This window comes from Zeus faber, assembly GCF_960531495.2.
Source record: "Zeus faber genome assembly, chromosome: 3".
NCBI lineage: Eukaryota > Metazoa > Chordata > Actinopteri > Zeiformes > Zeidae > Zeus > Zeus faber.
The window spans coordinates 32817423-32834052 of NC_137190.1; the positions used below are offsets into that span (position 1 = coordinate 32817423).

Here is a 16630-nt window from a genome sequence, read left to right on the forward strand (position 1 = left end):
CAACAGAAATCTATCTTGTAAGCGCCTGTCCTTTGCCTGCTGCTCTCTATGGCTCTACACTTTAGCCAACATGTTCTTTGCTTTTACCCATGAGCTACACGCCCTCTGTCAATCCATTTCTCCTTCTCCGCTTTGTCATCCGCTTCTCACCAGGTGAAGGGTGAGGGGGGTGGGAGAGCGGGTTTGGATGCAGGTGGTTTGCGCTCTGATGTGCCTCGGCCTCGGCCTGGCCGGGGCGCTGGGTGGGCTGCAGAAGGACCACGTGGCCCAGCATGCCGTCAAGCTGCGCCGGGGCAGAGGGGCGGTGCCTAGCCACAGCTGGGTGGCCAACAACTGCAAGAGGCTGTCCGGCCTCCTGCAGCAGAAGAAGATAGCGGTCAGGAAGCTGGAATCGGCGGCGAATGCGGTCAGGCGTGACCGGGCGCTCTTGGAGCTGGAGAGGCTCTTCCAGGTGGGGGAACTAGGCTGTCAAGACAGGAACAGGGTGACCACACCCTCTCTTCTCTGTATGCTGGAGTTCAGAAGGTTGCTTGTTGCAACCTGACTGCATCATGGAGCTTTTTAAGCAATGGCTGATGTATATTTACTGACTAAGAATTACACCCTAAAATGTTGTATCTGTCCAATTTATTTATCAATATCTTGAAGCACACTGTGTCCTCTACTTTGAGTTGGTTTTAGTGTGTGTGTGTGTGTGTGTGTGTGTGTGTGTGTGTGTGTGTGTGTGTGTGTGTGTGTGTGTGTGTGTGTGTGTGTGTGTGTGTGTGTGTGTGTGTGTGTGTGTGTATGTATATATATATATATATATATATATATATATATATATATACACACACCCGATACCAGGTAGTATCAAAAGTTCTCCAGTCAAACAATACCTGCATTCGATCCTTTTCTAGAAAAAAATGACTTTGTATGGTCGGTTAGTATGACTTGCAGTCACCGCAAGTTCAAGTTTTCAATTTAATGCAACTTGTGATTGGCTCACTACTGCAGCAGCTACAAGCCAGCCAATCACCGCAAGCGTTACTCGATTTAATCCGACGGTGATTGGCTTACTACAAAGGATAGGCTTACAATTTTTCAAGTCCGTCTTAAAACAACAGTCAGGCGTCCATGTGAACAGTGAAAGAGGTTTTCCTCGCTGTAATCATTCCTCCTGTACTGGCTATTTGTCTAAAATTACACTGCCCAAATACTTCATTGTACGGTTTTGTACAGTTATTTAATAAATATTTCAATAATTTGAACACTTTCAAAATGTATTTGTCCAACAATTGTTTGGATGGGGAGGAGTGGTGGCATTTTATGCAACTGAATGCTTCCTTTCACATGATGGGTATAGTAGAAAAAAAAGTATAGAATGAAGTACTCTATTGGTATCGGTATCACTTTGAGGGTACTGGTATTGGTACTGGTATCGTAATTTTTTAAACAATACCCAGCCCTAGTGGCCCATATGTTGTTGTGAGGGCGGACATAGGCAGGATGTAGAGAGGCCATGTCTTGAACGCAATGAATGCCTGGTGTTTCACTGCCGGCTCTGCAGGTGCACACGCTGGAGGTGTTCCAAAAGGAGCTGAACGAGAGCGAGAGCCTGGTCTTCCAGGCAGTCAACAGCCTGCAGAGGGCCCTGCAGGGAGACTACAAAGACGTGGTCAACATGAAGGAGAGCAGCCACCAGCGACTGGAGGCCCTCAGGGAGGCGGCCATCAAGGTCAGGTTAAAGCCTCATTGTGCAACAGATTCTGAAGGAAACATCATATGTTGAAATGCATTAAGAATAAACAATATCTCTGGCTGGGCGCTCTAACTGTGAGATGCTCGCCTGTTCTGTTAGCATTGATGGCTAACAGTCAGACTAAATTATACTAGCATTAAATTTGCAGATTGAGTCACACTTTCTACATAGTATCGTCCACTGAGGCTCATGGTTACTGTCCTAGATGCCAGAAAAATGTGTTTGAGATTCCCAAAGAGCATTTAACATTTCACACACAATTCTATGGTAACTTAAGTGATTACTTATGCTGGCGACTCCTTTCATTTTGTGTTGCATAATATTGCAAATATTGTTTCAATTAGAGCATTGTTCATGCTCCAACTCCCTGCTCTACCCCTAGACAACAACAACCAAGAGAAGTCAGCTACAATGTCCGCTATGCTAGCTAGCACACTTACTACCCTGGTCAATATAGTTTTAACACCTTGTTGCTTTGCAGTGGAATGTGTCCCATAAAGGGGACCTATTATGCTCCATTTAACAACTGTCAATATAGGTCTCTGATGTCCCCAAAACCTGATTTTGAAGTTTTTGGCTGAAAATACCACTCAGATTATGCATTCGAAGCATTGTGACATGCCTTTAAACCCGGTCCGTTCCAAAACTGTCTGTTTCAGTGTGTGTAGCTTTAATTGCAAATGAGCAGCCAAGCCCCTAGTTCTGAGCCAATGGTGTTTGAGCTCAAGTTCTGGGTTCTGTGAGCTGATGAGTATTGAGCTTTACTCCGGCTCTGTTTTTAGGTGGGAAATAAGCAAACCAGTCGCTGAATCTTCACTCATATTACCTCTACAAGGCCCAGTTTAAAAGTAATTAATTCTGACTTTGGTTGCGGTGCTCCAAGCTTGTGGGAGACATGGACACCACACCGCGACGCCCCAGGACCAACACACAGGGATTTTTTTGTTTCATGTAAATGTCCGAAAATAAAATAAATAAATACATCCATCATAAAAACACATTTTTTTATTGGTTTTGCTTGGAGAAAAGCACAGCGGATTGGATGGGGCAGATGACCATATACAGAAATCCTGTGACGAACTGACATCAGCTCGTTCAGAGATTAGGAAAAATCCTTTAAAACCGAGCATTATTATTTCACACTTTAGCCACTGCGTGCGTGCGTGCGTGCGTGCGTGCGTGCGTGCGTGCGTGCGTGCGTGTGTGTGTGTGTGTGTGCCAGAAAATATGGAAAAGCATAATAGGTCCCCTTTAAAATGGTTTCTTCTTGTCTCCATACTTCAGGAGGAGCAGGAGTATGTGGAGTTAGTGGCGGCTGAGAAGCACCAACAGGAGGCGCTGAAGAGTGCGCTGGCTCAGAACAAAACTCTGTCCATGCTGGATGAGATCCTGGAGGATGTCCGCCGGGCAGCTGATCGTCTGGAAGAGGAGATAGAGGAACACGCCTTTGACCATAACAAGCAGGTCAGAGCACCAGAACCGCACATGGTTTTGTAAGTCTGTAGATGGAAGTTTTACTCGTATCATCACTCTAGTTGCTATAGCAAAGGAAATTCATAAATACTGTCTGAACTTTGTCACTTTTTTACAAAAAAGATCCAATATGCTTCTGCTGAGAGCATCCATGTACTATGTGCATATAGGGATGCACCGATTGTGAAATTCTGGGCCAATACAAATACCAATATTTAAAATAACAATTTGGGTGATAGCCAGTGGTGATACCCATGTTTTTATGTTATTTTATTTTTTTATTAGCGCAGTATATTTTAGCGCAGTATATTTTTTTATTACCACTGTGAGGTAACAGTGTTGTGCCACTGTTGCCTCCAAGCTTGTCCATTTTGTTTATTCTCCCTTTAGTGCCAGGGAAACAAAGAAATCTTCATTATAAAAAAATAACTTGACTGTTTTAAAGTGTTTCAGCCCCTCATCACACTATCTTTGAATGAGCACAAATTCAATCAAACAATATTATGAAGCAACCTTTCATATAACCTGATATAATCTTTCACATGGAGAAGTAAAAAAGAACTGTTTCAAAAACCTTTTTAGCCTGCCGTACAACTACCTACTCAATGAGAAGACTCTCAGTATTTACATAGCCCAACAAATTTATTTTGGGGAAACATAAATTAAATGTAAATGTAAAAGCGATTAGAAAATAAATAAAGTTAACGTAATCAATAATCATGGTTAAAATAGTTTACCATCCTCCACGATGGAATTACAGCCGGAGTTTTGTGCTGCAATGACAAACATTTTCCCAGGAATATCGCACATAAGTGGCTTAGATAAAAACCGTGGATTGATATAAAGTTGTTTTTTCTATTTATGAATTGCATTAAGGCTGTTTGGCACTGTAGCGATGAAGCAGATGGAGGATTTGGACGTGGTGGTCTCGTGTGGCACGGTTAGTCCAGTGATGAAGTTACAGCTCCAGGTTATTACTTGTATAAATTCTGAGATATAATAACAGAAACAAAATAATTTTGTTTCATATATTTTATTGCAGTACTTGTACATCACCATAGCAACATGTCGTCGCGCTTGTTTTGTGTTGCCACCCCACCCCCCCCCCCCACCCCCCCGCTTCCCCTGTGCCGTTCAGAAAGTGCCATTATTCTGTTCCCTTCCATGTGAATGTGGCATCAGACCGCAAATAACCGACGACATTTAGCCGGCGCAAAACTACGGCCCAACAGATAAACATCGGCCACTCCTGTCGGTGAATTTCATCTTATCTGCCAATGGCAGTCAACAAGGCGAATGTCGGCCGATACTAAAGTACGGCCGATAAATTGGTGCATCCTTATACATTCCGAAATTGCGTGTTTTTCCAACCAGATGAAGGGAGTGAACGTGGAGGCGGTGCTGAGGGTGGAGGAGGACGAGGAGGACGGGGGCAACAGAAAGAACTTGTCGCGACGGAGGGAGGTGGAGGACGACCTGGGACTGAGCATGCTCATCGACTCCCAGAACAACCAGTACATCCTGACCAAGCCAAGAGACTCCACCATGCCGAGGGCTGACCACCACTTCATCAAGGTCCCTTTGTCTCCACATACCCACTGAACACAATTTTATAGTCTACGTTAATGATGATTAAAAAAAATAAAAATTAAAAATAAATAAAAAAGATTGTATGATAAGTACCTCATGAGACAATCACTCAATTTGAAGAAACCTTTATCAGGGCTTGAGACAAACTTTTTTCCACCATTGTCCCAGAACCGTCGCCCAAAAAACTATTGGAACTGTCCCATAGTGAACGTAGAATGTCCCAATTTTAAATTGTTGTCATTATAATTATATCACTTGAACTTGATAACTACATTATAATTAGTAAAAGTCATCCATGTAGGTTCTTGGTATAAATTAAACACCATCCAAACAAATAGGAAATACATATTTTCATTCATACAGGCATGCATGATGACTGTTGCAGTAAACTCTCTTTTACCAACAGGGCCGGTCCGTGGAATTATGAGGCCCTAAGCACGGGTTTTGTTCACTAAGGACATCTTAGGCCCCCCCACACTGATCATGTTGCCCTCCCAGCAGTTGTTGCCCTAAACAACCACATAGTGTTTAAGCCGGCGGCCGGCCCTGTTTAACGATGTTGATCATATTACAGTACATCAGGCTAAACCAATTAGATGGTAACAACAGTCACTGACATTTTAATTCAGTAATTTTTTTGCAATTATAATTACAGTACTTATACTTACGTACTTTGAATTCTGACTGACAAAATGTTTGTTCCGGGATGATATCAAGGCGTCTGAATATGATGTTGTTGCTTAGCTTGTTATCGAAACCTCACCTAAAAGCCTTCCTCCACTGGCCCTCAGTCTCTAGTTGTTTGTCATCTGGATATTTATGCTAACCTTGTGGCCTCTGCACCCAGGACTTGGTGACAGTGGTGATGCTGTCCCTGCCCTGTGGGTGGATATGCGCTCTGTTTGGTCTACCCCCCATGTTTGGATACATCATCTGTGGTGTTCTACTGGGGCCCTCTGGCCTCAACAGCATCAAGGTGTGTGTGTGTGTGTGTGTGTGTGTGTGTGTGTGTGTGTGTGTGTGTGTGTGTGTGTGTGTGTGTGTGTGTGTGTGTGTGTGTGTGTGTGTGTGTGTGTGTAAGAATGAGTCTGTGAGTGAAACATGGCTTACCATCCGGGAGCTAGCAGGAAGGCTAGATCGATTGATGGATGAATCAATACTTTATTCATCCCCAAAGGGAAATTGCAATTGTCTCAACAGCTCACACAGGGAAAAAAATAAATAAAGCAATACAATACAAATATAAAAAAGAAAATGGTAATACAGTGGTAGCTCGACTTACGACTGCATCTACTTACGACTAATTCAAGATACGAGCAGCGATAGTCGCGAAAATTTATATTGACTTGGGACCGACTGCTCCAAGATACGACCCTGGAAATGTGCAGTTGGTGCGTCGGCGGCCAGTCAGCAGTCAGTCAGCGGGCGACCAACATCGTGTGTGCATTTGGTTCGTGGCTTATACATATTTTTTTCATCTTTACTGTATTTGTGCTGTGTATTTTGTTTATTTTCACCCTTCATGATTTCATAATTTATATGGGAAAAATTGCTTCGACATACGACTGTTTTAACATACGACCGTTCTTATAGAACGAATTACAGTCGTAAGTCGAGGTACCACTGTGTAAGGAAAAATATACAATAAACCTTATTTCGGGACCCTTGTTAACTCTACACAATATAAGTATGGCAATATACACTAAGCATAATGATGAACAACAGCTATAACCTCAATATAACAGAAAAACAATAAAAAATAAAATATAATTATGAAAAAGACCTTAAATAGTCCAAAAATTAAATATATATGGTCCTATACAATCACTTTTGAAATAAACAGTTAAGCAGAAAGATTCACTTAGGATAGAACTATTGATTTACAATAAACCTGACAGTAAATATAAGCCTAAAACAGTGAACAAAATGTTGGAAACAAACCCAAAACATACACTTCTAACCTAATAAATTAACATACTGAGCAAATTATTGCAATATTAAAACAAGAGTGCGATGTTTTTAGCTCTTGCCGATCCAGCTTGAACTTGACATTCTTCACATTATTTATAAAGTAAAACCCTTTTTTGTCAGTCTATGGTTCAGGTGGAGACGCTGGGGGAGCTGGGCGTCTTCTTCACCCTGTTTGTTGTGGGGTTGGAATTTTCCCCTGACCGCCTTCGCAAGGTACGTCAAGCTCCGCTAATAATCCAAAATGTCCTCCATCATCTCCTTCCTTCTCCAGTTTTCTTACCTTGAAGGGCATCGACGATATCAGTTATAACGTTATTGATATGTTTGTGAATTAAGTACGATTATTTTGTTTTAAAAAATCCTAGATTTGAAACGTATCTTGTATTTATTTTGCTGGCATATTTTATTTAAAAATCAGCCTTAATGTGAATTGTATGTATGTATTTGCTCCTTTACCATTATGGTGGCGGGGTCCGCGTTTCCCGGCAAGACAACTATGTTTTTTTTTGGATTGCCAATCTGGTCTAAGTACCCATTTTTTAACCACTGATGATGGCGAAAGGAGGTATACTATGTTGTAATACCCATTTTTGTGTCTGCAATGACAGAATTTCCCACCGTGCAGCTTGAGGTAGCCTACCTTCCCTTGCTCATCGTCTTGTTGTTTCAGGGTTAACGTTTACATTTACTACCTCAACGTCCCTTACATTTCTTTGCTTGTCCACGTGCGTAGGTTTGGAAGACGTCGGTTCAGGGCTCCTGCTACCTGAGTCTGCTGATGGTCGGGGCCGGCCTGTTGTGGGGGCAGGTCCTGTGGATTCGACCCACCCAGACGGTCTTCATCTCCAGCTGCCTCTCCCTGTCCAGCACCCCCTTGGTGTCCCGCTTCCTGGCAGGGGGCAGCCGAGGGGAGAAGGACGGTCAGTGTAATATCCAATACTTAGAAAAGTCTGTCTATCCTTCCTATCTATCCAATGTATCTTATCTTGTCTATCTGTCTGTCTGTCTGTCTGTCTATTGCTCGCAGGTGAGCTAGACTACAGCAGCGTTCTCCTTGGGATGCTGGTGATGCAGGACGTTCAGCTGGGGCTCTTCATCGCCGTCATGCCCACGCTGATCCAGGCTCAGAGCGGAGCCTTGGACAGGTCAGTTTGTCCTCTCACGCAGTGCTGTTTTAGTTTTTCTCACGTATCGGTGCTGTTACCACCATGACATTAACACGTCATAACATGAGTGATGATATCATATATTTGAGGGAGTTTTCTTTGGATACTAGAGTTGTGGTCTGATATCACACTTTTGATCACCATCAACGTGTTCAAAGTAGATTTCTTGTTCTCTCTGTGTTTTAATGGTCTCTTAACATTGCAATCATGACTCTTATGACATGGGCACGCTATACAACTTTCTGTCTTTTGATCGTAAATCTTGCAGTCTGATCAGCGACAGGGGCTCACACATTACAACATCTTTCACTAGAAGGAATACTGACGATTCTCTCGGGTCTCCAAACTACATTTTGTCATGAAAACACACGCAAGAATTGACTCCGGAAAGGACGCGGTACCATGAGCGAGACAGGATTATTTTTTTATTATATTCTTAATCACTGCAAAAATAACGAATAAAAGCAGAATTTAAATAAGAATATATATATATATATATATATATATATATATATATATATATATATATATATATATATATATATATATATATATATATATATATATATATATATATTAAAAACCTAGAGATGAAAAGTCAAATAGGTATGCTGTATGTTTCTCGCTGCTTGATATCTCAGCCATCAGTGAGTTCTCAGTGAGCAGTGAGACCATGTTGTGAGCAGTTCACACCACACGCTCGTCGCTCACGGGACGAGCTCACTATGATTTTCCTCTGATCTGGGACTTTGCTCGGTGATCTCCAAAAACCTGTCGGCGAGGGGAGAAACAGGCCAGAATCATGTAGTCTGAATTTGGCATTAGGTGCCAATTTCGACAACTGATATAACAATTAACATTGTCATTCAATATCAAAATGTTTTTTCCTTAAAATTTTTTGGGGTCCAGCCCGAAGGTGCTGTTCAGAACAAAATGGTGGTCGAAGTGTCTGGCGCTCAGAAAACTGGACATGAACAATAGATAGTTGTATAAGGGGCAGTTCAGCCAAGCTGTCATCCAAGTCTCATCCACATCAGGTTGAATTTGTGGAAGGAGTTACGAAAAGCCAGTGTTTTTTTGCACCCCTGTTAAGGTCACGTGAACACATTGCAGACGACTGATTGACCACAGAGAAGCGTCACTGCCTCACTGCGTCATCGTTGTATGACACAGCACATCCAGAACCAACTCATAGCACGCATCATGGCTGCTCGTCTGCAGAGATACAGCATCCAGTTTCTCTACTTATCGTTCTCGGGGTCTTTTGGGGGGGGGGGCAATTTAAGACAAGGACTCCCGAAATGTAAGCAGGAGAGAAGGGTAAAATCTGAGAGAATCCCAGTAAAAACGGGAGGGTTGACAGGTATGCCTCAAAAGCACACAGCACAATTATTTTTTAAATACTTACATTTCCCTCGTCTGCAGCTTTGTCACGGGCAGTAAGTATTGATTCCTCTTTCTTTTAAAAGATTTGTGCAGCCAAAAACAGAGCAGTTCCCATGCTTAGCTCTTAGCTTTGACATAATAGTAGCGTGTCCGGCGCATGCGCAGAAAAAATGGTGCACCTTTGCAAAAGTATTTCTCAAGCCGTGGGTGGAGTTACTCAGATGGGAGGGCGGCCTCATTCTAATGAGTCTCCACTTGACGTAGGAAGGAGAGGCAAATATGAACGGCTTGCAGAATCACATGTTTTCTGAAATAGGGAACACACAAAAAACTGACTGGGTTGTCTTATTTCACAGTTTGTGTGTAAGTAGGCCCATCAGAGACCCAAATGTATGTGCACAAGCACATGAAAAAGTGAGTTTTTCATAATATTTCCCCTTTAAGAATGCTACGTAAATATCGATTCATCTTAAAAACCGGATGAATAGTCAAGTCAACATCACTCATTGATCACTCATTGATGAATCTCCACAGCCTCCTGTTCGGGGGCGTGCGGGTTCTTTTCCTCCTGGCCCAGGTCCTTGTCTCCCTGGTGGCCGTGCTGCTGCTGTGCCTGCTGTTGAAGTCGCTCCTGATCGGCCCGTACTACAAGAAGCTGCACGCAGAGGGCAAAGGCAACAAGGAGATCCTGGTTTTGGGAACCACGGCTTTCGTCTTCTTCATGCTGACGGTAAGCTTGGCCGGGCTAGCGCAGTTGATATCCCCTTTATGGATGTTAAATTTAGTTTCGCTCCGTCTCCCCCTACTGGGCTTCCTGTGAAAACATGCAAAACATGACACCGAGGAGTGAAAGGGATATCCCACGCATTTGTCTTTGAAGATCTGTTTTTTGTTGTCCCTTTTTCTAGGGCTGGCAAAGTTAAAGCAATAATAGCGTGTAAATGCAGATTTGTTTTAAGGCCACTGCATTATTTGACGCATTAACGCACGCTCTGTTATCACCGTAGGACTTTTTTTTGAGGGGGGGATCCTTGGGATGAAATCCTCGCTGTCTGATCTCTTTGTGGGTGTGTGTGTTCTTTATAGTCATGTATCTGTAGTTGAAAGAGTGATGTATAAGGGGTCATCAACACAGATGGGCCTTCTGATATATCCATGACAATACAACATGCTTTCTTTCCGTCTTTCACTTGCATGCACGTACGCACACACACCCCTGGCCAATTCATACAGGTGTATGTACCACGCTGAGTCTGCAGAGAATACTCAAAATAAGCGGAAAATTGCCATAGCTATCAAAATCAGACTTTTAACATAATTGAAGATGGAAACTTTAGGGCTGCCCCCTGTCGTCGAGTTGAAACATCAGTCAGAAATCCTTCAGTCGACTGAGATTCCTCAAGTTGAGCAGTTTTGTTTTCATTTATTTTTTTAATAATTTTGTCAGTCAGTGTGCATTACAATAACAGGATAAAACAGATAGCATACAGAATGCACATTTAGGATTTCAATGATGAATTATAAATAAGTGGAATCATAAATATATGTGTGAATCGTCCGCCTCTGGATACGGACGCGAACATGGATCTCTGTGCGCCCAGATCGCCGTGTCCCGTTCCCCTAAATAAACCAACGAAAGACAGTGTGGGAACGGGGCACGGAGCAACAGGGCACGACTCGTACACTTGTTAGGATTATTTGTCTGCGCATAACAAATGGAGTGGGGGTGATTGTAGAGAGAGTCACAGAGAAAGTGTGCCCTTTACGCATATTTTTGTTCAACCGTTCCATACGCACTTTGTTTCGTTCCATAAGCAGACGTAAAATATAAGAACCTACACCTAAAATAAAAACGCACTGTTTTGACGCCACGATCGCGGGCACCCCATCGCCCGCATCACTAGTGTGAATATTGCTAGCGCGCATAGTCGGTTACGTTGGAGAGGGGGACAGGTGCGCAAAATGCGCCCCAATCGCTCCCTCTGTGCGCCCCCCAAGCCGGCCCGGCCCGCCGCCACTGCCCCCCCCCCGAATAGTCTAATATTTGTATTGAACAGCCAAACGGCCAGAATTTGCGATTAATCGCGATTGACTATTTTAATCGTTTGTCAGCCCCAGGTTTTTTCATTTTTTACATTATTTGTTGTTATTTTTTTTTTTTAACTACATTGTTCAGCATGCTATTGCTTTGTTTTATATAAATATATATATATATATTACTCAGACTCGCATTCACTATAGCAGCATAACCTTTTGGTCACAGAAAAGGGTCATTCTTTTTCGGTAAAAGCTTTAAAGGCCATAAAGTTCTGTCCTTATAGCCTTAGTTTACGTGACCATAATCTAACAATCACTATAAAAATGAAATACCACCACCCTTTATTTGTATATCCCCTTTCAAACATAACATGCAACTCAGAGTTCCTTACATTAATAGAAGGCCATCAAATAGTGAAAAAGCAAACAAGCAAAATGCATTGAATAAAAACAGGTAGATATTTTACACATACAGTATTATTAGGTCATCAATTTTGAACCATGAAGGATCACGATCATTCCTCAGCGAATGATTCTCTTGAATTATTGTTCTTTAATTACTGCTCTCAGTAAATAACGAAACCTGTTTATTAAAAGCCAACACCAGACCGTGTATTTGAACTCACCAGGGTGGCCTGGTGTGTAATGTTTTGGATCCTGGCTTTTGTTTAGGTGACGGACTTCTTGGACGTTTCCATGGAGCTGGGCTGCTTCCTGGCCGGGGCTTTGCTCTCCTCCCAGGGTCACATGGTGACGGCCGAGGTCATGGGCTGCATTGAGCCCATCAGAGATTTCCTCGCCATCATTTTCTTTGCCTCTATTGGTGAGCGTTGGTATTTTAGTGGCGAAATTAAAGTGCAAAAATACATTTTCTAGCCACTCACAAAGACCTTTCCTGTATTTTGTGCGATCACGCAGGTCTTCACGTGTTCCCTACCTTCGTATTGTACGAGCTGACCATTCTGGTAGTTCTGACACTGACCCTGGTCATAATGAAGGTATGAACTTCCTGTAATACCTTTTCATTCCGTGTACCTGAATTCGCCGCCCTCCCTCTCACGGCCTTCCTCATGCGCTCACAGTTCTTGATGGCCGTGCTGGTGCTGTCGGCCATCTTGCCGCCCGGCTCCCGGCACATCCGATGGGTGGTGTCGGCTGGCCTGGCGCAGGTCAGTGAGTTCTCCTTCGTCCTGGGCAGCCGCGCCCGGCGGGCCGGCATCATCTCCAGAGAGGTCAGTGACAGTAAGCTAGGTTGGCTAAATACGCTTTAGTCAAGTCTTTAAGTCAGGTATCCAGCTACAGGGCTGCCCTGCATGGTTGTTGTTTCCAACTATCAACTTGCTCTCATTGTAGAAGGCCTCTAAGCGCCTGTCACGTTCCTCCAAACACGCAAGGCGCTTAGCGATGCAATAGCATCGAGCGAAAAGCTAAACTTTGCAATGATGACTGTGACAGACGAGAGGGCGTGGTCAAGAGTCGCTCAGCGGGACCCAGCTCTGGCTCTTTCCCGTGACGGCGCACCTGCACCGGCCTGACTCGGCAGGGGCGATGTTGCACGTGATGTGTTCTCTTTCAGTGAGGAGAGGGTGCGCGGGACCCGACAAACCACGCTCCAAGAGTTATTGTTTTTTCTATTTCTGTTTGGCCAGCGAACCTTTTTTTTTTAATTTATTTATTTTTTTTAAATACGTTTCAATTAAAAGCCCATTACTTGGGCATCTCACTGTCGTTCTGTCTCCGTCTCCCTCCTTAAACCCGACCTGTGGGCCCTCAGAAACCTTGTCCGGTCAATATTCCTTTTCCGTTTTCCCCCTTATTTTCTTTTCTCAAAAGGGATGAAACGTCATGATTTAGCCACTACCCTGGCAACCAGTGATGAAAACCACTTTTTCCTGCCTGACGCGCTCACTAGCAATACTAGCTTGTTTAATAGAGAAGATTATTTTTTGTTTTTATTCTCAATAACCAAATCATAGTGTAGCTATATCTCACTGCGCTTGCTGTTTAATAGAAAAATCTTTTTTAGCGTCAAATTTTTGTACATTTCAAAATTGCAATTAATCGCCCCACTGTCATGGGATTAATTACGATTAATTGTTGTTATTGTTTGACAGCTTTAACAATAATACTCATCATTAAGCACTTTTTTTTGTACAGTTTTGACAAGTTTTAAACATTTGATCCTAAAATCACCTGTTTTTTTCATGTATGGTTGTGGTCCAAAAAAAAAAAAAAGAAAATAGTGCTACTATATAAAAATGAATGTCCAATGTCAAAAAACATAAATAGTTCAAAAATCTGGAATGCTAGCCTTCAAACTATTATGCTAAACCTTCAACTTTTACTGTTTGTTCCAGATCCAAAACTTATTTTGCATAGAATACCTAGACATAAAAGATCAATTTACATTGAAACAATTACTTGTACTCTTATAGTAAATTCTATATAGTATACATGTATTGTATGTGTATTTATATATATAATGTTTGATTTTCTTTTACTTTCTATTGAATTTGGTGGTGTTTCTTTCTTTCTTTCTTTCTAATGTAAATCTATTGTTAATGCTTCACAATATCAAACATTGTGCAAAAAGTCAGTTCGACCAGACCAGACCCTAGATGCTCCTTCCTGTCTCCTCATTTCTGGTGGTGACTTCCTGCTCCCTCCCCGCTGCAGGTCTACCTTCTGGTTCTCAGCGTCACCACGCTGAGTCTCCTCCTCGCCCCCCTGCTGTGGAGATTGACCACGCACCGCTGGGCCCCGCGGACTGAACGCAAGACGCTCACCTGACCGGAGGCGGCTCCGCTTGGCCCAAACTGCTGCTACGGACGAAATGAAACACCCCAGCGTCAATTCAGGATGAGAGGTAGACAATGGACGGATTTCGATTGTCTGCGCTTCATTCCTTTACAGAATTCTCTCTCGACGCTGAAAATGGTCTTCAAATAGCCATACGTATACACCCCCGTCCGACTAAATCCCCAGGATTTCCCGCCGATGGCTTCACTTCTTGCTCTGAAGATTAAGGACTCGACTTTCTGTTGTCGTAAAACATGTTCTGTGGATCCCAGCATCTGTTGAATTATATTTCCGCCACGGGTTATCAGTTGGACAAACACACCTCTGACGCTCGAGAAAGACAAATCCATATTCTTAGCAAATATATTGTCTTATCGGAGACTGTAATGTATAGCATTCCTTGCTGTGTATATAGGTATATGTGTCTCTGTGTGTATATAGTATATAAATATATACATACATACAGTATATAGGCATTTTCTATTAAATAAGTTGTGATGATCTACTGTCATGGGAAGTTCCCAGATTCCTGCTTTGGACGTGTTTATTCTAAGTCCTAGCGCTCTCTGGGTACTAGACTAGAAGATACTAGAGGATCTAGAAAGTTCTCTAGTATCTTCTAGATCCAGAGAAACTCTGGTACACAAGCAGCATCGAGGGCTGGGAGTGAAAATGATCAACCATTTCAAATAGAAACACTGCGTAGATTAGAACAGGAGCTGTGGCGGTTGTTTTCGTGGAGGGGATTTTGCGCAGTTTACGTCAAAATGTGCTCTTTTCACTGTCTCGAAATGACCTTTTTCGGATCTTTATGTGGGAGAAAAGAACTCCAAAGGCACCCAGTACTTTCAATGTTTTTTTTTTTTTTGTTTTTTACATGTCATTGTATGTAACCTCCATGTTGAATCATTTTGTCTGAAAAATGTTTTTCCAACGCTCACCTTTGATTGTGTAAAAATAAATAAATACAATTAAAAAAATACAGTATACAGTAACGACAAAAAAGTATCCACAATCAGTCGCTTTTGCACGCTGTCTTTTCTGATTTGTTGAGAAACAAACTGCCTAAATGATTATAGGGTGGAATGATGGAGTACAGTTCGTATTTGAACGTTAATGCTTTTCACTTGGCAAAAATATGTAGAACATCTGTGTAAAAATGTTTGTTTTTTTTAAACAACAAAATGTTTAAAATGCAGCCTTTCAAATCAGGTACGTCCTGTCCGTACTAGGGAGTGATCGCATTATGTCCTCGATTCCAAATCGATTACTTGCATGGGGAATAATACATTTTTTAGAAGGCATCTTGGCTTGGCACTGGTTAAAACGTGTGCCTAACAAAACACATCAATACCCCTGTTTTTCCATCATAATAAAGTTGTAATGCTTAGCCTATTGTCAATAAACACAGTCACAGACACTCAAAACATTTAATAAATTGAGCCAACACATATGTGACCCACCACAACAAAACTCACCATCTTGTGCATTTCTAAAACCGCCAGGAGCAGCCAAGTTGTAAAAACCTTTAGAGAAGGAAAATTAGATTTTTCCAGATTCGTGTTCCTTTGTGGGGTTTTTTTTTTAATCAAAGTATTTTCAAAACCGATTTGGATTTATAAATAGTAGAAAAATGTTAAACCGTGGCGTTAAATATTCCCGTTAGATTACACAACGTTGTGGAGGGGCAGTGTCACTGACATCACCGTCACTTCCGTAAACAAGACAAGGCTCAAGTTCAAGAGGTTTATTGGTCACATACATATACATACTTTCATACATATATGCAGTGAAATGTAATGCAACGCACCTGGTGATAACACACAATATGTCCTAGGGAAGGATTTCTTTCTAATTGACTAACTAACAGATTCCCTAAAACATAACAGTAAGTTGAATACTTGTAGAATAAAATAAAAATATATAGAATAAAATAAAGTAAAATGGAATAGATAGAGGGAATATGCTTATGTATATGGAATAGGCAATTATGTATATACAGATATGTGCATTAAATTGGCATGTGAATAGAGTGAGGTAGTGTTTGTGGGATAATACAGCACAGTATACAACAGTACGGCGCAGCAATACGGCATCACGAACAACCCAGAACAGTGACACAGTATGCGGTACAGTATGCTACACATAGTACAGTAGGTAGTGGAGCCTATGTGTGTGGCTCAGTGAGGACCCCTGGTGAGGTCAGCATTGACAGTTCTAATGGCTTGTGGGGAAAAAACTCAGTCTCTCTGTTCTCACTGTGTGACTGCGGAGGCGCTTGCATGACCGTAGCAGCTGGAACAGTCCGTTGTTGGGGTGATGAGGATCCTTCATGATCCTACGGGCTCTGCTACTCCACCTCCTGGTGTATAAATCCTGCAGGGAGGGGAGGGTAGTTACAGTGGTACGTTCAGCTGAACGCACCACCCTCTGCAGGGCCCGCCTGTCCTGGGCAGTACACTTCCCA

The 16630-nt window shown here is 42.4% G+C and overlaps 1 protein-coding gene across 3 annotated transcripts; it reads left to right on the top strand.

Moving 5' to 3' along the window:
• Positions 1–187: 187 nt before the first annotated feature.
• On the top strand, positions 188–15151 carry tmco3 (transmembrane and coiled-coil domains 3; the record flags this gene model as incomplete). 3 transcript variants are annotated; one of them, XM_079997198.1, is made up of 13 exons in its annotated part: positions 188–451; positions 1550–1717; positions 3026–3205; positions 4589–4789; positions 5652–5780; positions 6896–6988; positions 7509–7695; positions 7803–7920; positions 9862–10057; positions 12037–12187; positions 12283–12362; positions 12447–12596; positions 14041–15151. In XM_079997198.1, the coding sequence occupies 13 exons, from the start codon at positions 188–190 to the stop codon at positions 14152–14154; spliced, it is 2031 nt and encodes a 676-aa protein (XP_079853324.1). In that variant the 3' UTR covers positions 14155–15151. The 3 variants fall into 3 exon arrangements, with proteins under 3 accessions (XP_079853324.1, XP_079853325.1, XP_079853326.1); XM_079997199.1 differs by lacking the exon at positions 12447–12596; XM_079997200.1 differs by lacking the exons at positions 12037–12187; positions 12283–12362; positions 12447–12596.
• Between the last annotated feature and the right edge of the window lie 1479 nt (positions 15152–16630).